Raw genomic sequence first — 24,627 nt, 5'->3', positions numbered from 1 at the left:
TTTTCATCCCTGTGACCTCTCCATTCCCACTCCCACCCCTTCTTTTATCTTTCACCAGACTTCTCTCTCCCTTGGCAAGCTGCAGGCTTTTTTTTTTTTTTTTTTTTTTTTGAGACGGAGTCTTGCTCTGTCACCAGGCTCGAGTGCAGTGGCGTGATCTTGGCTCACTGCAACCTCTGCCTCCCGGGTTCAAGCGATTCTCCTGCTTCAGCCTCCCAAGTAGCTGGGACTACAGGTGTGCAACACCATGCCCAGCTAATTTTTGTATTTTGACTAGAGATGGGGTTTCACCATGTTGGCCAGGATGGTCTCGATTTCTTGACCTCTTGATCCACCCGCCTCGGCCTCCAAAAGTGCTGGGATTACAGGCGTGAACTTCCGCTCCCGGCCACTGCACGCTTTTTTAACCTCCATTTGGTTTCTCCTGCTGCTTCCCCTCATATTTCCAGAAAACTCTCTCCTTTAAGTACCATTTGTGTATGTGTGTATGTGAAGGGCTGTGCCAAAAATGTTGTGCCTAGGAGAGGAGGAAGGAAATAAAATCTGAGCCAGGCACACACCTATAACCTGGCTCACACCTATAATCCAAGCACTTTGGGAGGCTGATGCTGGAGGATCACCTGAAGCCAGAAGTTCAAGACCAGCCTGGGCAACAAAGGGAGATCCTGTCTACCAAAAAATTTAAAAAATGATCCAGGTGTGGTGGCAGATGCCTGTAGTCCCAGCTACTTGGGAGGCTGAGCTGCAAGGATCACTTGAGCCTGGGAGGTTGAGGCTGCAGTGAGCTGTGATTGTGCCACTGCACTCCAGCCTGGGCAACAGAGTGATACCCTGTCTCAAAAAATAAATAAATAGAGAAAGAGGCTCTCTTTCTCTCTCCCTTCCCCTGCCATATGGGGACACAGCAAGAAGGCAGCTGTCCACAAACCAGGAAGAGATTAATCATGAGAAACTGAACCCTTCTAGAACCTTAATCTTGAACTTTGCAGCCTTCAGAACTGTGAGAAAATAAATTTCTGTTGTTTTAAGCCATCAAGTCTATGTTATTTTGTTATGACAGCCCGAGTAGACTAAGACACAAAGCAGTGTCTCACTTCCTAACATCTATCTGCTCCTCTTTGATAGGCCTGTGCTGTTCCTACCCACTTCCCACATTCCACCTTACTCCTCTCTCTCCCTGAGACGTAAGTGCTCCTGTGCCATCACTATTCATGAGAACTCTCTTGGCTCTCGCCAAGCAGGTAGATAGGCAAGAGGCCCTCTTTAGATCATGGCACCTCCAAACAAAGACTTCCACCCCGTTAGCCTCCCTCTCCCCCTCCCCAGTATGTGAATGCTTCTGTCTTTGCGCAGCAAGTGGATGGTTTTGTGTATGTAGTAAAAGGTATAATGATAATAATGCCTCTCATCCATTACTTCATTTGAACCTCCCAATAGCTTGATGAGGAAGGAGCACAGATAAATGTATTCCCACATTGCCAGTGAGTAAACGAAGGCTAGGAAAGGTGAAGTAGCTTACTCCTATTGAGTATCAAAGAATGTCTGCTGTATGGCAGGATTTCTCACTGTCGATGTTTTGGGTTGGATAATTGTTTGTTGTGGAACACTGCTCTGTGCATTGTAGAATGTTTAGCAGCATCTTTGGCCTCTACCCACTAGATGCTAATAGCACTCCCCAGTGGTGACAACCAAAAATGTCTCCAGACATTGCCAGATGTCCCTGGGAGGCAAAATTTCCTTGGTTGAGAACCACTGGTGTAGAGGAAAAGCCTTCAGATTTGCATAGAAGTAGATGGCTTGAGGGTTTTGTTGTTGTTGTTTTTGCCTGTCCTGCTATGATTTATTATCTCTTATGTGCCAAGTGCTTTACATACATTCTCTCTAATTCTCAGAATATCCCTTTGAGATAGATAGTATTATTCCTACTTCACAGATTAAAAATCCGAATGAAAGGCTGGTTTGCCCAGTAAAGAAGTGGCAAAGCAGACAGAAACCAAAGTCTTTCCTACTCTTAAAACCTGAGCTCTTTCCACTGTGTTAATCCTATAGATGTTTTGGCATCACCTTTGTGGCTTACCCCGTCTCTTTAAGGAGAAGCCTAAAAATGTGTAGTATTCCACCTTATCCTTCTGTCCATTATCCTCATAAATATACTGAAGACATTGCTGCGTCCTCCAGGCTTCAGGAAGCTAAAGGAAGACTAGAACCAACCTTTTACCGTGAAATTTGTCCTGAGATGACTTGTAAGGAGGCATTCTCAATATAGCTTTGAGCAAGGCTTATGTTGTCTCTTGTCATTTGTTGGTACTTTTCCCATTTTATTTTAGTATGCCTGTAATTTTGTCTACGGCTCAGAATTATCAAGAAGTGGATAATTTTGCCATACTTGTTTTGGCTCCAGTGATGAAAAGAAGCAACCACCAGTACTTTGTTTTGCAGGACAGAAATTGCATGGGCATATGAAATGATTTTTAAAATAGCGTTTAACTATTTTCAGAGCACTTTCACCAATAATATCTTATTTTAATCTTCCAGTCTCTTGTAAGTAGTTGAAGATATTTTAACTCTATTTTACAGATGACACTGAGAGGTTATCTGATTTGTTCAGAGCTAGTGTCTGTTAAGTTGGTGAAGCCAGGCTAGAACCTACATCTTTTGACTTTGACCTGGACCTGGGGGTCTAGGGTTCTTCCCACCATCTACTGCCTCTTGTACCTGGTTGTTCCAGGCTCCTCACCCAAAAGACCTTGTAATAAACAGGAGAGTAGACTGTTTTGCTTCATTTTCCCTGCCTTCCTCTACCTACTAGGTTCAGATACCACCGAACCCTGTGAAAGCCAAAGGCGAGGCTTGAGAAAACAAGTAGAAGGCCACACTTGGCTTCTGAAGAATTGAGGAAATAGCAGAAAGGGGAATAAATGTTTAGTAGAGAGAACAGAAAAAAGTTATATACTTTGTTTTGGTTGTTACAGTAGAAAGTGAAGTAAATCTTTTTTTTTTTTTTTTTTTTTGAGATGGAGTCTCGCTCTGTTGCCCAGGCTGGAGTGCAGTGGCATGATCTCAGCTCACTGCAACCTCTGCCTCCCAGGTTCAAGTGATTCTTCTGCCTCAGCCTCCCAAGTAGCTGGGATTATAGGTACCTGCCACCATGTTCAGCTAGTTTTTGTATTTTTAGTAGAGATGGGGTTTTGCCATGTTGGCCAGGCTGGTCTTGAACTCCTGACTTCAAGTGATCCGTCCGCCTCGGCCTCCCAAAGTGCTTGGGATTACAGGCATGAGCCACCGCACCCACCTGAAAGTGAGGTAAATCTTACTGCAGTTTAAGTTTTCCTTTTCTACTAATCACAACATGTAAGCAGAGGAGGGAGGAGGGTGTTAGAACTAGAGGAGGGAGAACCCTAGGAACAACATTTGTAACCTCCAGGAGAACAGAGACAGCCAAAGCGTTTGTGCCAAGGGCTTGCTCTGTTGCCCAGGCTGGAGTGCAGTGGCACAATCATGGCTTATTGCAGCCTCCTGGGCTCAAGTGATCCTCCTGCCTCAGCCTCCTGAGTAGCTCTTGCCACCATGCCTGGCTAAGTTTTGTATTTTTTTAGAGACGGAGCTTTGCCGTGTTGAAACTCTGGGGCTCAAGCCATCCACCCATCTCGGCCTCCCAAAGTGCTGGGATTACAGGCATGAGCCACTGTGCCTGGCCCCAGGATCTTTTTTTTATTTGAGACAGGGTCTCTGTCATCCAGGTTAGAGTACAGTGGCATGGCCATGGCTTGCTGCAGTCTCTACCACCTGGGTTCAAGCAATTCCCACCTACTTGGGAGGCTACCTTAGCCTCCCAAGTAGTTGGGACCACAGGTGTGCCCACCATGCCTGGCCAATTTTTAAATTATTTGTAGAGAAGAGGTCTCACTATGTTGCCCACGCTGATCTCAAACTCCTGAGCTCAAGCAATCCTCCTGCCTCGGCCTCCCAAAGTGCTGGTATTATAGGCATGAGCTACCACACCCAGCTCCAAGGTTGTTTAAAAAAAAAAAAAAACCTAGGGGGAGAGAGAGAAAAGAAAAAACAGCTGTAATTAAAAATAGATTTATTGACATTTTCATCAAAGAATATTCATGAAGTGTGGACTAGAGTGGGTGTCCCTTAATGTACTAAGACATGATGGTTACATCTGTTGTCAGAAGTGCTCTAGACGGGACTGCAGCAAGAAATGGGTTCCGAAGCAGGTAGTGATGCCGCTGTTACAAACGAGATGACCCTCAACCAGTTACAGGAGGCAAGAGATCCACATCTTAGCCACACCTTAGCAGAGTGCCCATGGGATTTTTAGAGTGGAAATTGTACTTTTTCAGCAATCTGCAGAGGATTATCTGATTGTAGATAGTTTTATCCAAGTATCCAACCTCTTTATAAATTTCTTTATGAAGTCTGTTTCTTAGTGTATTTTGAAGGTAATGATTGCTATAGATACTTAAATATATATTTTATATATATATACACACACACACACACACACACACATATATAGGATTTTCATTCTTATCCCTGGATTATCAGTTTGAACAGATTTCTACTTGAAAACGATTTGCTGGGCCTGGCGTGGTGGCTCACGCCTGTAATCCCAGCACTTTGGGAAGCCAAGGCAGGCGGATCACCTGAGGTCGGGAGTTCGAGACCAGCCTTACCAACATGGAGAAACTCCGTCTCTACTAAAAATAAAAAATTAGCCGGGTGTGGTGGCATGCGCCTGTAGTCCCAGCTACTCGGGAGGCTGAGGCAGGAGAATGGCGTGAACCTGGGAGGTGGAGCTTACAATAAGCCGAGATTGCACCACTGCACTCCAGCCTGGGCGACAGAGCAAGACTCCGTCTCAAAAAAACAAACAAACAAACAAAAAAACAAAATTAGCCAGGCATGATGGCACATGCCACAGCTACTCTGGAGGCTGAAGCAGGAGAATGGCTTGAACCCAGGAGGCGGAGGTTGCTCTGAGTCGAGATCGCGCTATTGCACTCCAGCCTGGGCAACAAGAGCGAAACTCTGTCTAAAAAAAAAAAGGAAGAAACTGATTTGCTGATGATTTTTTTTTTTTTTTGAGTTGGAGTCTTGCTCTGTTGCCCAGGCTGGAGTGCAATGATGTGGTCTCGGCTCACTGCAACCTCTGCCTCCCCGGTTCAAGCAATTCTCCTGCCTCAGCCTCCCGAGTAGCTGGGATTATAGGTGCCCGCCACCACGCCCTGCTAATTTTTGTATTTTTAGTAGAGATGGGGTTTCACCATCTTGGCCAGGCTGGTCTCTTGGCAGGCTGGTCTCGAACTCCTGATCTCATGATCCACCTGCCTCAGCCTCTCAGAGTGCTGGGATTACAGGCATGAGCCACTGCGCACGGCCCTGCTGATGATTTTAATACACCGATTTATTATACTAGTTGATTATATGAATCTTTATTATTAAAGAAAAACTGAGTATTTTCTGAGCATATGTAACTCTTCTTGCTTGTACAATCCCCCGTCTTTGTTTCCACTTTTTGTAGGGAAGGATTATCTTTTTTGTGTATGGCTTTTTAATACAAAGTCATATTTTATTCTCTTTAACAGTTTTTTATCAGCTTATTTCTAAAAGCTTTTACTATTGCACCAACTCATTTTCTCCACTTTAGTCCCTAGCATGTCAATTACATGTAACCTTTCCTCTTTGGTATTCGTTTCTTCCTCAAATCAAGTATCTCTATTTTGAGAGGTTCATAACCTCTACAAAATGATGTTTATTGCACTCATTAAGTGTCAGGACCAGGAATAGAATGGTGAATCAGAAATGGACCTTTCCTTTAAATTCACAGAACAGGTAAATTCACCCAAAATCTCTTTCTATTGATAGTTGGTCTAAGGTCTTATCTATCTCATCTTTCAACTATCTCATCTTTCTTTACATTATGTCTGTTGCTTCTGTCTTTTGAAACTATTTATGCCTTTTGACCAGATCTCATGTTAGGAAACTACATCTCTCTTCTCCCTAGCAATGACTTGTTTTTGAAACATTTCTGCTTTTCACACCCCCCTTTTTTTTCATAATTCACTTTAATCATTGACCCGTTCCTAGTTTCTTTTTGCTTATTCTCTAAGCTTGTAACTGTGAGGCTTACTTGCTTTAATTTACCTTCTTGGGTTGCTTTATTTACCTTTTACATATGGCCACTAAGCTCCATCAGAAAACATTCCTCTTAGCTGGCTTCTACTTTGACTGCAACTTTCAGTAATAATTAATGGCTTTCCTTGATTTTTTTCCTCTTCAAATTATTCTGTTGTTTTAATTTTTTCCTTGAATCCCTTTCTGCTGCTTAAGTCTGCTTAGTATAAGAATTTCTCTGAATATGGAATTAATGCCATCTTCAAAATGGACAGAAAAAAAGAAAGCACCCATAGCCTGAAATTTCTAGAAGTTTTGTTAGAGTGGAACCATATACTGTGAACATCAGAGACAAACAAACTGAGGCAGGAGGATTGCTTGAGCCCAGAGGTCAAGGCTGCACTGAGCTATGATCATGCCACTGCAACTCCAGCCTGGGTGACAAAGCAAGACTCTGTCTCAGAAGGAAAAAGAAACAGGGCAGGTGCAGTGGCTCACGCCTGTAATCTCAACACTTTGGGAGGCCAAGGTGGGCAGATTGCTTGAGCCCAGAAGTTGGAGACCACCCTGGGCAACATGGTGAAACCCCGTCCCTATTAAAACTACAAAAATGAGCCAGTTATGGTGGCGCGTGCCTGTAATCCCAGCTACTCTGGAGGCTGTGGCAGGAGAATCGATGGAACTTGGCAGGCGGAGGTTGCAGTGAATGGAGATTATGCCACTGCACTCCAGCCTGGGCAGCAGATCAAGACTCCGTCTCAAAAAAAAAAAAAAAAAAAAAAATATATATATATATATATATATATATATATATATATATATATATAGCCGGGCATGGTGGCACATGCCAGTAGTCGCAGCTACTCAAGTGGCTGAAGCAGGAGGATCGTTTGAGCCTGGGAGGTCAATGCTGCAGTGAGTTGTGATCATGCGACTGCATTCCAGGCTGGCTGACAGAGCGAGACCCTATCTCAGGGAAAAAAAAAAAAAAAAGCAAAAGAAAAAGAAACAAGTCTCTAGGGAAGGGCCCCAGAAGGTACTCAGCCTTTTAGAATGCCCCCAATGAGCAGTATTGAACTTTTAATGAGTACAGAGAATAAATAATATGGCCTCAGTTAACCACAGTTGAGTGAAGGACCAGCTAATGATCCCCATTCAGAAACTCTGGAGCCAATTACTGTCAAATAGACCCAGTCATTCCCATTTTCCAGGGTGATTACTCATGAAGCTAGAAGCCATTCTTCAAGAGGGTCTGGGATCGCTCTCAAAAAAAAACAACAAAAAAAAACAACAAAAAAAAAACAAAAAAACAACCAGGTGCGGTGGCTCACACCTGTAATCCCCTGTAATCCCAGCACTTTGGATACCGAGGTGGGCAGATCACGAGGTCAGGAGATCGAGACCATCCTGGCTAACATGGTGAAACCCCGTCTCTACTAAAAATACAAAAAATTAGCCGGGCGCTGTGGCGGGTGCCTGTAGTCCCAGCTGCTTGGGAGGCTGAGGCAGGAGAATGGCGTGAACCCAGGAGGCGGAGCTTGCAGTGAGCCAAGATCGTGCCACTGCAACTGCAGCCTGGGCGACAAAGCGAGACTCCGTCTCAAAAAAACAGCCAGGAAAACAAGTGCTAAATAGTCTTCACTCAGTTATTGGTACCTTTTATCTGGGAGTATAGCTAGGAACATGGGATTGAGAACACAGAGTTGTTTTTTGCTCGGTACTCAACAAATAAGACATAGCTTGAGGTTCTTGAGGGCATTGGCTTTCTGCTTTTGGCATGCCCCTTTGTGCTCATGTCAGGGACCGAGGGCTTTACAGAATGCCTCATGGTCATGGTCACATCATTGTAAGAAGGGAGAATTCATGGATACAATGACAGCTGCTTCCCAAAGAGCTCGTCAGAATTTGTGGCTCTATATTCTATGAGATTTTAATTCAATCTAGAGTGATTTTTTCTAATCTTAAAATAATCCCTAAAGGAACCTTTGGGAATTCTGTTAGATTGAAGCCCTAATATGGTCTGTTTAGGCATCATTATAAATCATTCCTTAAAAGGTTAGGTCAATCTTTACATTTTTGTATTTATTTATTTATTTATTTATTTTTTTTGAGACGGAGTCTCGCACTGTCGCCCAGGCTGGAGTGCAGTGGCGTGATCTCTGCTCACTGCAAGCTCCGCCTCCCGGGTTCACACCATTCTGCCTCAGCCTCGCGAGTAGCTGGGACTACAGGCGCCTGCCACCACGCCCGGCTATTTTTTTTTTTTTTTTTTTAGTAGAGATGGGGTTTCACCGTGTTACACAGGATGGTCTTGATCTCTTGACCTCGTGATCTACCCGCCCCGGACTCCCAAAGTGCTGGGATTATACGGGTGAGCCACCACGCCTGGCCCTTATTTATTTATTTTTTTGAGATGGAGTCTTGCTCTGTTGCCCAGGCTGGAGTGCAGTGGCGCCATCTCAGCTCACTGCAACCTCTACCTCCCAGGTTCAAGTGATTCTCCTGCCTGAGCCTCCCAAGTAGATAGGACTACAGGCACGCTCCACCATGCCTGACTGACTTTTTTTTTTTTTTTGAGACGGAGTCTCACTCTGTAGCCCAGGCTGGAGTGCAGTGGCACGATCTCAGCTCACTGCAACCTCCGCCACCCGGGTCCCGGTTCAAGCAATTCTCCTGCCTCAGCCTCCCGAGTAGCTGGGATTACAGGCACGTGCCACCATGCCCAGCTAATTTTTGTATTTTTAGTAGAGACAGTGTTTCACCATATTGGCCAATCCTATCTTGAACTCCTGACCTCATGATCTATCCGCCTCGGCTTCCCAAAGTGCTGGGATTACAGGCATGAGCCAACGCACCTGGCCCTTTAAATCTTATATTACAAAATACTAAATTGGGTATTTTTTTAGGGTTTTCTAGACCCTTTTTTTCTAGTTTTCTAATTTCAGAAAGGGAAATACATGCTCATTGTACATCATATGAAGAAAATTATAATCACCCATAACCTCTCTCTGCAGAAGCAGCTGCTATTGTTAATGTTTTTGTCTTTTATTTGTTTATTTATTTATGAGACAGGATCTCACTTTGCACCCAGGCTGGAGTGCAGTGGTGCGATCTCGGCTCACTGCAGCCTCGACCTCCTGGGCTCAAGTGATCCTCCCACCTCAGCCCCTCAAGTAGCTGGGACTATAAGCATGCACTACCACGCTCAGCTAATTTTTTTTTTGCATTTTTTTATAGAGATGGGATTTTGCCATGTTGCCTAGGCTGGTCTTGAACTCCTGAGCTCAAGTGATCTGCCTGCCTCAGCCTCCCAAAGTGATAGGATTATAGGCATGAGCCACTGTGCCCGGCCTTTTAGTCTTTTTTAATGCATATTTTAATGTAGCCAAGGTCAAACTGTAAAGACTATTTTGTATCCTACTTTCTTTTCCCTCTTACTAACCATACATATCTTAAGCTGGAATGCAGTAGAAGTTTTTTTTTTTTTAACCCAAAATTTTAACAGAATTTCCTCAACATTTAATTTTTTTATATTGGCTTATTTGTTTTATAAATCTGTATCAAGCACCTGATTTATACCAGGCCCTGTGCTATATTTGGAGGAAGGTACAAGTTGAATCAGGAACCAGAAACTCACTGGCTGGCCATTTATATCCTACAAAAACCATCTATCCTAATCCATGAGAGGACCCTTTCTTTTGCTTCTCATAGTCTATCTGTAAATTAAACAGAATGATTTCTCTGAAGAAGTCCTCAGACATTTCTTAGGGCTAGTAGGAGCCATGGAACATTATGCTCCTTTTAATCAATAGCAACATTCCTTGGAAATGTGCTGCCCAGTCCCATCTGCACAGTATCTTAGTTGTCTTTCCATACTGTGACTGTATCAGACTTTTTGTGAATTCGGTTTCGTGTTAGGAATAATATTTTACTGTCTCTACCATTCTCTTGCCCATTCTCAGTGGCATCTGCAGTCTCTCTATGATTGGTAATCTGTTGTGACTTTACTGCCACCTTTAGAAAGTCAAGGGCTGCTCTTTCATAATGTTATTCCTTCAGAAGCTTTTGGCTTCCAGATCAGTGCTGTCCAGTAGAACTTGCTGCAGTCATGGAAATGTTCTATGTCTGTACTGCCCAAGAGTATGAGCACTTGAGATATGGCTAATGTAACTGAGAAACTGAGATTTTATTTTATTGAATTTAAACTTAAATTGTACATATGGCTAATGGCTACCGTACTGGATAGTGCAGCTCTAGATAGTCCCTCTTATGGAGTGGATAGTTTGTTTCTTTGGGTGTTTATACCACACTGGGCTGTGATTTATTTAGTTATTTACTTATTTTTTAATTTTTTTGAGACAGTTTCACTCTTGTTGCCCAGGCTGGAGTGCAATGGCATGATCTCAGCTCACTGCAACCTCCGCCTCCCTGGTTCAAGCAATTCTCCTGCCTCAGCCTCCCGAGTAGCTGGGATTACAGGCATGCACCACCACACCTGGCTAATTTTGTATTTTTAATAGAGATGGGGTTTCTCCATGTTGGTCAGGCTGGTCTCATACTCCCAACCTCAGGTGATCCGCCCGCCTTGGCCTCCCAAAGTGCAGTGCTGGGATTACAGGCGTGAGCCACCATGCCCAGCTTGGGCTGTGCTTTTTAACCTCTCTTTTGTCCAGCCAGCAGTGTAGTTGGTGGGATCCCAAAGAACTATTTCTTTTTTTCTTTTTCTTTTTTTTTTTTTTTTTTGAGACGGAGTCTCGCTCTGACACCCAGGCTGACATGCAATGGCTCAATATCGGCTCACCGCAACCTCTGCCTCCTGGGTTCAAGTGATTCTCTTGCCTCAGCCTCTCAAGTAGCTGGGATTACAGGCGCCTCCATGCCCGGCTAATTTTTGTAGTTTTTTAGTAGAGATGAGGTTTCACCATGTTGGCCAGGCTGGTCTCAAACTCCTGACCTTGGGTGATCCACTTGCCTCAGCCTCCCAAAGTGCTGGGATTACAGGCATAAGTCACCGCGCCCGGCCCTGAAGAACTATTTCTAGGAGGATCATATTGAAGGGAGATGGGACTACTCAGTATTTTTTGGGGATCAGATATCTGGAGTATCTCTGGAGGGGCAGCTTTTGGGAAGCTGTTAGGAACCTTCTAGAAGTCATTGTAGAGACAGAATAAATAGTTGTGATAAATCAGTTTCTACATAATGGGAGACTTTTTTCAGGAAGGGGGTTACACTTTGTGAAAAATCAAGTAGAAGTTTTCTTTTATTCCCAAATACATCACTTGTTACCTTTTTTTTTTCCCTTTTTTTGAAATGGAGTCTCACTCTGTTGCCCAGGCTGGAGTGCAGTGGTGCGATCTCAGCTCACTGCAACCTCCGCCTTCCAGTTTCAAGCAATTCTCCTGCCTCGGCCTCCCAAGTAGCTGGGATTACAGGTGCACACCACAACGCCCGGCTAATTTTTGTATTTTTAGTAGAGACGGGGTTTCACCATGTTGGCCAGGCTGCCCACAAACTCCTGACCTCAGGTGATCTGCCTGCCTCAGCCTCCCAAAATACTGGGATTACAGGTGTGAGCCACCGCACTCGGCCCCTTTTTTATACTCTTATGACTTGCAATTCTGGCATCTGGAATGCTGGAAAAATGCTTCTGAATTATTGCCATTGATTTTTTTTTCCTCAGTCATTATTATAATATAATCCCTTTTTAGAAGCTTGGTGAATTCTCTGTCGATTTTTTGACTATGTTTGACTTTTTAAATGATTCAATGACTTGTCCTTTTTCCCTATCAGCGATTTCATAGGATGCAACAGATAGGCCAGTGTATTAAGAACCTTGTTTTGTCTTTCTTTCCCTCCTTCAGTAACACTGCCTTTCTTCTCTGTTAGATTTCAAGGCTTCCATTTCTGATCCATCCATATCTTTGTCCTCTTCCTGATCCTTTATTTAATTCCTGGTTCTGCACCTGTTCTCCTTCACCCTTCTCAGCTTTGGTCTCCAACTCCTTTCCTCCCAGGTACTTCCCCTGTGTGTTCAAGGTGTGCTTCCAGACTATGGTCCATGTTTTACCCTCTTCCTACAAATTCTCACCGCTCTCCTTAGGTAGGAAGGCAAGAAGTTACAAGCTTGCTAGAAAACTAGGCCCCTTCCCTTTATCTTCTCATAAGCCCACTAAAGCATAATCTCACCTCTGAAGATTTGGCCTTTATTAACACATGTTCATAACCCACTCTGCCTCTGAAACCTTCTGATGAGAACTATTTCAGTTTTATGGCAACCAAGAGGCTGCACATGCACTGCTGTCACTGTGAACTGAATGTGCTGCACATGTGGGGAAACCATGTGGGGAAACTGACTGTGTTTTCTGTCTTCTGTTGACAGAATGGTACAAGAAACTTCCAGGACTTTGACTGTCAGGTAAGGACTGTACAAGCAAGAAGGAGGCTCTGTACAGGATCTCTGCAGTGTTTCCTTTCCTGTGGTGGTGGTCTTGTAGAAGTGGATCTCTCATTATAGCTAATAATGAGTCCTTAATGTTCGTTTGGTCATTGGATCAAGTTCACTTAAAATGATTTGCAATTGTTGGCCACTGGCATGGGGGCTCATACCTATAATTCCAGCACTTTGAGAGGCCAAGGCAGACAGATCACTTGAGGTCAGGAGTTTGAGACCATACCAGCCAACATGGTGAAAACTCATCCTACTAAAAATACAAAAATTAGCCAAGCGTGGTGGTGCATGCTTGTAATGCCAGCTACCAGGAGGCTGAGGCAGGAGAATCACTTGAACTCAGGAGGCAGAGGTTCAGTGAGCCGAGATCGTGCTACTGCACTCCAGCCTGGGTCATAGAGTAAGACTCCATCTCAAACAAAACAAAACAAAACAAAAAAACTGATTTGCTATCGTGTTCAGAAATTGCCTGCCAGGTACCTGTTTTATGATTGTAGGTTACTGAATAGAGCTGTTTCTTTGTGATTAAGATCTCTTTTCCTCACATGATATTGGAAACCTCATTTGTCATAGGTGGCAAATGGAGGGTTGCTACCTTACCGCAGGGAAGATAGGAGAAGGGCAGATGGAGGAGAGATTTCTTGACAGTAAAATCTTTCCCTAAAAGAAATCTTTCCCTAAATTGTTATGAATACAATATGCAGATTTCCCTTGGGTTTATGTTTGGAAATGCAAAATTCAACTTGACTCATTAGTGTTTTCTAAATGAAACTGTTCTTCCTGGTCTACTTTTGCATCACCTCTGTTGCCAGTTTGAAAATCAGTAAAATGAACCAGCAGTTCTCCATCTACCTCTTTTATCTGTTGACTGGTCCTGAAAGAAATGGGACTAAGGGCCGGGCACAGTGGCTCATGCCTGTAATCTCAGCACTTTGGGAGGCTGAGGTGGGCAGATCACCTGAGGTCAAGTGTTTGAGACCAGCCTGGCCAACGCAGTGAAACCCCATCTCTACTAAAAATACAAAAATTAGCTGGACGTGATGGTGCGTGCCTGTAATCCCAGCTACTCAGGAGGCTGAGGTGGGAGAATTGCTTGAACCTGGGAGGCAGAAGTTGCAGTGAGCTAACACCACCACACTTCAGCCTGGGCAACAGAGTGGGACTCTCTGTCTCAAAAAAATAATAATAAATAAATACGAAAAAGAAAACATGGGAGTAAGAAATAAGTACATGGAAATGGAAACCTTATAAGCTGGGCAGCCTGACCCTCCCACTTTTGGGATAGATGCCATAGCAGTAACAGAAGTGACATGAAGTAGACCCAGAGGGTACTAGCAGTAAAGGAGGGTGCTGGCAACGTCCTTGCTTCCAGTATTCAGCCAACCTGTATACCCACTAGCAAATAGTTATTTTCAAATATGCGTTTTATGTTAAGTACAGTGGAATCTCTAAGCATTAGCATCAGAAGAAAGAACTATTTATAAGCAAACCAGTTATAATAATTTGAGTACCTACTGTAGGGTACCTACTAAACATACAGTATCTTCAATACTTAGAGCAATATTACAAGATGGGTTTTTTTTCTTTTCTTTTCTTTTCTTTTCTTTTTTTTTTTTTTTGAGACAGAGTCTTGCTCAGTCGCCCAGGCTGGAGTGCAGTGGCGTGATACCGGCTCACTGCAACCTCTGCCTCCTGGGTTCAAGCGATTCTCCTGCCTCAGCCTCCAAGTAGCTGGGATTACAGGAGCCCGCCACCACGCCTGGCTAATTTTTTTTTAATTTTTAGTAGAGACGGGGTTTCACCATGTTGGTCAGGCTGGTCTCGAACCCCTGACCTCAAATGATTCGCCCACCTCAGCCTCCCAAAGTGCTGGGATTACAGGCATGAGCCACCACACCTGGCCAAGATGGTTTTTCTTGTTTCTGTTTTATAGTCAGGAAATTAAGAATTAAGTTTTATAACTTGCCATTGAGTGGTTGGGATTGAAAAACCCCATTCTTCCTGAATCCGTTGCCCATTTTTTCCCACCTGGACATGTCCAGAGGGGAAATGAAATGTAAGGAATTAATTGTCCTTAAAGCTGAGGTTCCTTGGAAGAACAGATGAGACTCACCTTGGAAGGGTCAGGCTCATAGTAGAGTTACAGATTTCTGAATCTCAGTTCCAAACTCGTTTGTAATAACTATTTGGTACTTTGTATATAGAACATTATCAGCCTAGTGCTGATACAGTCATTCACTGTAGGCGATGGCTCCTTTCCTCTAAAACAATAAGTTACGTTATTTTTTAATAAACAGTGACAGTCAAGTTTGGGTTGGATTTTTTTTAATTTGACCTAACTTCAGTTATGATTTGGATCCTAGGTTGAACCAGTAGAGCTTGATTACTGTTAATATTTGATATAATTTACCAAGAAGGAAAACATTAGAGAGAGGGTGACAGTAAAATTCAAGGTGAGGAACTCCAGAAATAGTATATGTATACATGTATACTCCTGCCCCAAAGTGTAGAAATATTAATTTTCATCAAATTCAGCACCTCCTCTGAAGTAAGAAAATTAGAATATAGTGGGGTGCGGTGGCTAACGCCTGTAATCCCAGCACTTTGGGAGGCTGAGGTCAGGAGTTCACGAGGTCAGGAGTTCGAGACCAGCCTGGCCAACATAGTGAAACCCCATCTCTACTAAAAATACAAAAATTAGCCAGGCATGGTGGTTTGCATCTGTAATCCGAGCTACTCAGGAGGCTGAGGCAGGAGAATTGCTTGAATCCAGAAGGCGGAGGCTGCAGTGAGCTGAGATCCTGCCACTGCACTCCAGCCTGGGCAACAGAGTGAGACTCCATCTCAAAGAAAAAAAGGAAAAAAAGAGAAAAAATTAGAATATAAAAGATTACATACTTGTTGCAAAATAAATGAGAAAACACCAAAAAGTAAATAAATAAAAATCACCTGCTATTTCACTAGTGTTAATATTTTGGCATATGTCATTTGAGATTTTTTTTCCATACATATATATAATTGTAGATATGAAATTGAGTTTTAGAAATATAATTATGAATCACTTTTTAATATTAAGGCTTAAAAATAGTCTGGCAAAAATTCTTGATACTTTGGGTAAAGCTTTAAAATAGTAACATGTTCCGGCCTTGTGAAATAGAACTTTTAGTTCTGTTCTGATACAAACAGAAAGGCTGGGTGCTATGGCTCATGCCTGTAATCCCAGAGCTTTGGGAGGCTAATACAGGAGAATTGCGTGAGCCCAGGAGTTTGAGACCAGCCGGAGCAACATAGGGAGACCCCCTTCTCTACAAAAAATGAAAAAATAAAAAATTAGCTGGGCATGATGGCATGTGCCTGTAGTCCCAGCACTTTGGGAGGCTGAGGCAAGCGGATTGCTTGAGCCCAGGAGTTTGAGACCAGCCTAGGCAACATAGTGAGACCCCAGTCTTTCTCTCTATATATTACACACACACACACACACACATATAGATAGATAGATAGATAGATAGATAGATAGATAGATAGATAGGATATTACATATATATATATTTAGAGACGAGGGTCTCACTATGTTGAGTATATATGTATATATATATGTGTGTGTGGGTATATATATCCACACACATACATGTAAACTATATAGATATATTACAGATAACTATAGCATCTGTCCCAACACTCTCTAATATACATGTATATGATATACATATATACACGTGTAGTATACATATATGTATATTAGAGACAGCATTGAGACAGACGCTGTAATTTATATGTGTATATGATATATTGCTTTAGATAAATAACACTTATTTTGTGTATAATCAGAAACAAATTTAGAAAACTTAGAAAAGCATAAAAATAAAGATTGCTTATAATTCTGCGGGTGGATCACCTGAGATCAGGAGTTCGAGACCAGCCTGGCCAACATGGTGAAACCCTGTCTCTACTAAAAATACAAAAATTAGGCCAGGCCCGGTGGCTCACACCTGTAATCCCAGCACTTTGGGAGGCTGAGGTGGGCAGATGACCTGAGGTCGGGAGTTCAAGACCAGCCTGACCAACATGGAGAAACCCCGTCTCTACTGAAAATACAAAACTAGCCAGGCATGTGCATGCCTGTAATCCCAGCTACTTGAAGGCTGGGGCAGGATGATTGCTTGAACCTGAGAGGTGGAGGTTGAGGTGAGCCGAGATCGCACCATTGCACTCCAGCCTGGTCAACAAGAGCGAAACTCCATCTCAAAAAAAAAAAAAAAAAATTAGCTGGGCATGGTGGCAGGTGCCTGTAATCCCAGCTGTTTGGGAGGCTGAGACAGGAGAATGGCTTGAACCCGGGAGGCGGAGGGTGCAGTGAGCTGAGATTGAGCCTTTGCACTGCAGCCTGGGTGACAAGAGTGAAACTCTGTCTCAAAAACAAACAAACAAAAATCTTGTATAACAAAAACTATACCCAAACCTCATACAGTAGCCTGCTTATTGGAAACAATAACAGTTCATACTAATAAAAATATTGGGGCCGGGCGCAGTGGCTCACGCCTGTAATCCCAGCACTTTGGGAGGCCGAGGTGGGCGGATCATGAGGTCAGGAGATGGAGACCATCCTGGCTAACACGGTGAAACCCCATCTCTACTAAAAATACAAAAAAATTAGCCGGCATAGTGGCGGGCGCCTGTGGTCCCTGCTACTTGGGAGGCTGAGGCGGGAGAATGGCGTGAACCCAGGAGGCAGAGCTTGCAGTGAGCCAAGATCACACCACTGCACTCCAGCCTGGGCCACAGAGCAAGACTCCGTCTCAAAAAAAAAAGTTGACATTTCCTAGAGTATGTTGTCACGCAAATATAACTAAACTAGTTCAGACTAGCCAGAAAGAGGAAGAAATAGTAACAGGCATGAAATGATCATGATTTAGCATGATTTAGTTAAGTTTAGAAATATGGGACAAGTCAGATCGTGTCATTCCAGTGACAACACATTTATTGAAGTCAGAGGACTCAAGAAAAAAGTGAAAGTTGGTTATTAAATAATGGTAATATCTTAAACTCTTACATTCTTAAAAGGCTTTCTTTTTTTTTTTTTTTAAAGATACAGGGTCTCAGCTGGGCACAGTGGCTCACGCCTGTAATCCCAGCACTTTAGGAGGCCGAGGCAGGTGGATCACCTGAGGTCAGGAGTTCGAAACCAGCCTGGCCAACATGGAGTAACCCTGCCTCTACTAAAAAATACAAAATTAGCCAGGCATGGTGGCGCATGCCTGTAATCCCAGCTCCTCAGTAGGCTGAGGCAGGAAAATTGCTTGAACCCAGGAGGCGGAGGTTGTGGTGGGCTGAGATCGCACCATTGCACTCCAGCCTGGGCAAAAAGAGCAAAACGCCATCTCAAAAAAAAAAAAAAAAAAAAGATACAGGGTCTTTGTCACCCAGGCTGGGGTGCAGTGACGTGATTATAGCTCACAGTAACCTCGAACTCCTGGGCTGAAGCAATCTTCCCGCTTCAGCCTCCTGAGTAGCTGGGACTACAGGCACATGCCACCGTGCCTGGCTAATTAGAAAATATATATATTTTTTGTAGAGATGGGGTCTTGCTCTGTTGCTCAGACTGGTCTTGAACTCCTGGCCTCAAGTGATACTCTCACCTTGGCTTCCCAGAGTGCTAGGATTACAGACCTGAGCCATCCTGCCTGACCTTAAAAAGACCTTGTGTTTAAGACTACAGCTTTCATTAGGTGGGAGAGACAGTCCAGAATAGAGAAGTATGTCAAGGACCTTTATGATTTCATGTTGTTTTATAAACATGGAGAATAAAGGGATTATGTTCAAGAAGTGCATAGCCTTGGAGGTAATAAATAATCAGTAAGTACTGGGAGAGCCGGGGAATGGTGGCTCATGCCTATATTCCCAGCACTTTGGGAGGCTGTGGCAGGAAGATCACTTGAGCCCAGGAGTTTGAGATCAGCTTGGGCAATATAGGGAGACCCCATCTCTGCAAAAAATTTAAAAATTAGCTGGGTATGATGGCAAGCATGTGTGCTCCAAGCTACTTGGGGGGCTGAGGTAGGAGGATCATTTGAGCCCAGGAGTTCAAGATTACAGTGAGCTATGATCACACCACTGGACTCCAGCCTAGGAGACAATGACGAGACCCTGTCTCCAAAAAAAAGAAGAAAGAAAAGGAAAAGCAAAGAAACTGCTGGGAGAGATAGGAGAGATCTATGACCAGAGCCTATCAGATGCTCCCTTAGACTGTGCTCTTTGAGCACAGGCTCATTGTGTAGTCACACTCTAGAATGCTGGGGTGGGAGATGAGATAACTGGATAGAGAGCCTGTAAAACAGATGATAATTGACTAAGACAAAAAGGTAGCAACAGCACGTTACTCCCTGCAGTGGCCTGACAACTGAATCAGCTCCTTAGCCAGGGTCTCTGCACATTCATCTTCAGATGGAGTTTTTTTCAAGCTGTTCATTCACAAGGTCACAAAAAATATGCATGCCAATCACCATGGAGGTGAGTGCTTCCTTTCTTTTTGTTTTTTATTCTGCTAAGCATATTTACATTCACATACTTTGAAAATGAAGAACTTTGAGACATTGACAACTAGGGGCTGCTCCAAATAGGGCAATGATCAGGGCCTAGGACTCTTGGATACTTTTGTTGTTACATGACTTGAGGGCATATTATGGCATGGTAGGGGCTGAGATATCCCTAAAAAGTTGAAATTTTGTAAGGAGCCAATTTTACTTTTGAATATCATCCAGATTATGAAATGGCAACAAAGTAGTAACTTTGCCCTATTCCTTCATCTGCTTTTTTTTTTTTTTTTTTTTTTTGAGACTGAGTGTCACTCTGTCACCCAGGCTGGAGTGCAGTGGTGTGATCTTGGCTCACTGAAACCTCCGCCTCCTGGGTTCAAGCAATTCTCCTCCCTCCTGAGTAGCTGGGATTACAGGTGCGTGCCTCCGCGCCTGGCTAATTTTTGTATTTTTAGTAGAGACGGGTTTCACCATGTTGGTCAGGCTGGTCTTGAATTCCTGACCTCGTGATCCGCCTGCCTCAGCCTCCTAAAGTGCTGGGATTTTACAAATGTGAGCCACCGTGCCCGGCCTCCCTCATCTACTTTTAAAGTATTGTCTTTTACCCCCACCTGTTATATCTCCGTTTTTACCATCCTTCTCCTGACCTTCCCTGACAGCTCACTGTCTCATCCCCGTCCACCTCCTGTGTGTACCCACACACACACACACACACCCCCTACCACCACCACCACCACCACCAGTTACCATCAGTTACCGGGCCTTGGCAAGGTCCTGCTATGCGTAGAGCCAGAGTATAAACTGGTGTTTCCCTCAGTTCTCAGCAGTGGCCAAACTGGAATCTTTAAGCAGGACCCTACTGAAGGTTTGAGTTTGACAGAAGACAGGTTCCAGCAACCAGATTGTCAAGGTGACAAGTTGTCGGACGCTCTCTTTAACTTGAATTTGCCTGTAGTGTCACTCCATATGGCAGACACTTTCTCCTTCTCTCCCTTTTTCTTGCTGCCTCCCCCGCTTTATTCTTTATATCTCTCAAGAAACAAAACATGAGAGATATTGAAACCTCCTTTAGTTCTCTTTAATAATTTATCCATTCCCAGAAGGAAACAAAGTTCTAAAGTTAGTGTACCTTGTTTCTCCGCCAAGTTTTTATACTTTAGTTATAGGCTGGCTGTGCTGGCTCATGCCTGTAATAGCGCTTTGGGTGGCTGATTTGGGACAATCACTTGAGGCCAGGAATTCAAGACCAGCCTGGGCAAATATGGAGACCCCGTCTCTCCAAGAAATCTAAAAAATAAAAATTAGCCAGGTGTAGCAGTATGCGCCTGTAGTCGTAGCTACTTGGGAGGCTGAGGTGAGAGGATTGCTTGAGCCCAGGAGTTCTATGCTGCAGTGAGCTATGAGCACATCACTGCACTCTAGCCTGGGCACTAGAATGAGATCCTGTCTCTAAATATATATGTGTACGTATATGTATGTATACATACATATAAATAAACAGAATCTATAGTGTTGCTTTTTAAAATATTGGCATAAGTGGTATATTTTTAATATATATCCTTTTGCATCTTGCTCTTTTACATTTTTTTGAAGATTTTCTGTGTGTATTAATGCTAATAATTCTAGTTCATTTTTATCTGTATGTCATTATATGAATAAATCATAATTCATTTATTAATTTCCCCATTGATGAATATTTGGGCTGTTTCCAGTTTTTTTGACATTATAGAGAAGGTTGTGATGTTTACACCCTTGAACAACACAGGTTTGAACTGTGTAGGTCCACTTATACATGGCTTTTTTTTCAATACATTAATTGGATTTTTTTTTTTTTTTTTTTAAGAAAGGGTCTTGCTCTGTCACCCAGGCTGGAGTGCAGTGGCAAGAACATGGCTTACTGTAGCTCAAGTGATTTTCCTACCTCAGCCTCCGAGTAACTGGGACCACAGGCATGCACCACCAGGCCTGGCTATTTTTTAAAAATTTTTTGTAGAGACAGGGTCTCACCATGTTGCCCAGGCTGGTCTCAAACTCCTGGGCTCGAGCAGTCCTCCTACCCCAGCCTCCCAAAGTGCTGGGATTACAGGCATGAGCCACCACACACAGTCAGAAAGCTTCCGGAGATTGTAGCAATTTGAAAAAACCCACAGCGGGGCAGGATGGCTCATGCCTATAATCCCAGCACTTTGGGAGGCCAAGGCAGCCAGGTCACCTGAGTTCAGGAGTTTGAGACCAGCCTGGCCAACATGTTGAAATGGTATCTCTACTAAAAATACAAAAAATCAGCCAGGTGTGGTGGTGTGTGCCTGTAGTCCCAGCTACTCAGGAGGCCAAGGCAAGAAAATCACTTGAACCCAGGAAGTGGAAGTTGCAGTGAGCTGAGATCGGGCCACTGCATTCCAGCCTGGGTGACAGAGCAAGACTCTGTCTCAAAAAAAAAAAGAAAAAAGAAAAAAACTCGCAAATTATGTAACCTAGAACTATTGGAAACATTCAGAAAAAGGTATGTCATGATTGTATAAACTATATGTAGACATTAGTCTATTTTATCATTTACTAACATAAAATATACACAAATCTATTACAAAAAGTTAAAATTTATGCACACACTTATAGATCATACATGGCACCATTCATGGTTGAGAGAAATGTAAACAAATGTAAAGATGCAGTATTAAAACTTTTTTTTTTTTTTTTTTTTTTTTTGAGACAGAGTTTTGCTTTTGTTGCCCAGGCTGGAGTGCGATGGCGCGGTCTTGGCCCACTGCAACCTCCACCTCCCGGGTGCAAGCGATTCTCCTGCCTCAACCTCCCAAGTAGCTGGGATTATAGGCACCCGCCACCACGCCTGGCTAATTTTTGTATTTTTTAGTAGAGATGGGGTTTCGCCATACTGGCCAGGCTGGTCTCAAACTCCTGACCTCAGGTGATCCACCAGCCTCAGCCTCCCAAAGTGCTGGGATTACAGGTGTGAGCCACCGCGCCCGGCCCTGAACAGATTTTAATGCAGACAAAAGTGCCCTATTCTGGGGGGGAAAAAGAAACCTGCCACAAAGGACATATTAGTAAGGAAGAGAAATGAGTACCAGAATTTAAGGCATGAAGGGATGGGCTAACTCTGTTTTGTGTAAATGTGGCCAGGTTTATGATCAGGACTGCCCTATCTTTAAAGTTGCAAACCCCTAAGCTTTGAAGGGAAACAAAAAACACCAGCTGCCAGTGTTTTGATTGTACAGCAAGAAGGCCTAGATAATGAGAACACTTTTTCTGGATTGGTTCCATCTACGCTTTGTCCCTGAAGTCACAAAATACCTTGCCAGTGAGAGACTGCCTTTCAAAGTTCTTTTGATATGGACAATGCCCCTGGCCACCCAGAACCCCAGAACTTCAGTATTGAGTTAAATACTGAAGGTGTCTAAGTGGTCTACTTGCCCTCAAACACAGTATTTCTGATTCTGCCTCTAGATCAGGGGGTCATAAGGACCTTTAAGGTTCATTATACATGGTACTTTATGGAACAGATTGTCAATGCTGTGGAAGAGAATCCCAATAGATGGAACATCATAAAAGTCTGGAAGGATTACATCATTGAAGATGCCATTGTTGTTATAGAAAAGGCCAGAGGCGGCCGGGCACGGTGGCTCACGCCTGTAATCCCAGCACTTTGGAAGGCCGAGGTGGGCGGATCACGAGGTCAGGGGATCGAGACCATCCTGGCCAACATGGTGAAACCCCATCTCTACTAAAATACAAAAAATTAGCTAGGCATGGTGGCGCGTGTCTGTAGTCCAGCTACTTGGGAGGCTGAGGCAGGGGAATCACTTGAACCCGGGAGGCGGGGATTTCAGTGAGCCGAGATTGTGCCACTGCACTCCAGCCTGGCGACAGAACAAGACTCCGTCTCAAAAAAAGAAAAAAAAGAAAGAAAAAGCCAGAGGCCACACGCGGTGGCTCACACTTGCAATCCCAGCACTTTGGGAGGCCAAGGCAAGCAGATTGCTTGAGCTTAGAAGTTCAAGGCTAGCCAGGCACAGTGACTCACGCCTGTAATCCCAGCACTTTGGGAGGCCAAGGTGGGTGGATCACCTGAGGTTAGAGTTTGAGACCAGCCCAACCAACATGGTGAAACCCCATCTCTATTAAAAATACAAAATTAGCCAGGTGTGGGGATGCACGCCTGTAATCCCAGCTACTTGGGAGGCTGAGGCAGGAGAATCACTTGAACTGGGGAGGCAGAGGTTGCAGTGAGCCGAGATCACACCATTGCATTCCAGCCTGGGCAACAAGAGTGAAACTCCATCTCAAAAAAAAACAAAGTTGAAGGCCAGCCTGGGCTATCAGGGGAATCCCCCAATATTTCAGTGTAGGTTCTTTTCTATTTTCCCTAAGTGTTGGCTGGTCTGAGAAATGAAGGGAAAGAGTACAAAAGAGATAAATTTTAAAGCTGGGTGTCCGGGGGAGACATCACATGTCGGCAGGTTCCATGATGCCCCCTGAGCCGTAAAACCAGCAAGTTTTTATTAGCGATTTTCAAAGGGGAGGGAGTATACGAATAGGGTGTGGGTCACAGAGATCACATGCTTCAAGGGCAATAAAATATCACAAGGCAAATGGATAGGGCAAGGTCACAAGGGTAGGGCAAGGTCACAAGGCCAGGGCGAAACTAGAATTGTTGATGAAGTTCCATGTCCCGCTGTGCGTGCATTGTCATTGATAAACATCTTAACAGGGTTCAAGAGCAGAGAACTGGTCTGACTAGAATTTGCCAGGCTGGAATTTCCTAATCCTAGCAAGCCTGGGGGCGCTGCAGGAGACCAGGACGTGTTTCATCCCTATCTACAACTGCATAAGGCAGACACTCCCACAGCAGCCATTTTAGAGTCCCCCCTCCATCCCCCCAGGAATGCGTTCTTTTCCCAGGGCTGTTAATTATTAATATTCCTTACTGGGGAAAGAATTCAGCGATATTGCTCTTACCCATTTTTGGCAATAAGAGAAATATGGCTCTGTCCTGCCCAGCTCCCAGGCAGTCAGACCTAATGGTTATCTCCCTTGTTCCCTTGAACATCACTGTTATCCAGTTCTTTTTTCAAGGTGCCCAGATTTCATATTGTTCAAACACACATGCTCTACGAACAATTTGTGCAGTTAACGCAATCATCACAGGGTCCTGAGGCAACATACATCCTCAGCTTACGAAGATGACGGCATTAAGAGATTAAAGTAAGGACAGGCATAGGAAATTATGAGTATTGATTGGGGAAGTGATAAATGTCCATGAAATCTTCACAATTTATGTTCAGAGATTGCAGTAAAGACTGGCATAAGAAATTGTAAAAGTATTAATTTGGAGAACTAACAAATGTCCATGAAATCTTCACAATTTATGTTCTTCTATCACGGCTTCAGCAGGTCCCTCTGTTCGGGGTCCCTGACTTCCCGCAACACTGGGAAATATGGTGAAACCTTGATGCTACAAACAGTACAAAAATTAGCCGAGCATGGTGGCATGCATCTATGGTC

General features: G+C 43.8%; 1 protein-coding gene across 9 annotated transcripts in view; it reads left to right on the top strand.

Moving 5' to 3' along the window:
- NDRG3 (NDRG family member 3) overlaps positions 1-24,627 on the top strand; it is a 94,142-nt gene that overhangs the window by 26,660 nt on the left and 42,855 nt on the right. For 5 of the 9 annotated variants that reach the window (XM_001138768.5, XM_009437169.5, XM_003316924.7 and 2 more), the window contains exon 3: positions 12,503-12,538. The exons of 2 other annotated variants lie outside the window; for them this stretch is intronic. In XM_001138768.5, coding sequence (XP_001138768.1) covers positions 12,503-12,538 — 36 coding nt within the window. Of the gene's footprint in view, positions 1-12,502; positions 12,539-18,848; positions 19,079-24,627 lie in introns of those variants that run through there. 2 more of the 9 variants (XM_054674749.2, XM_016937872.3) reach the window with 2 other exon arrangements.

The sequence above is a fragment of the Pan troglodytes genome, chromosome 21, assembly GCF_028858775.2.
Source record: "Pan troglodytes isolate AG18354 chromosome 21, NHGRI_mPanTro3-v2.0_pri, whole genome shotgun sequence".
NCBI lineage: Eukaryota > Metazoa > Chordata > Mammalia > Primates > Hominidae > Pan > Pan troglodytes.
Note: the sequence above shows the minus strand (reverse complement) of the source record. Positions and strands in the feature narration are given on the sequence as shown.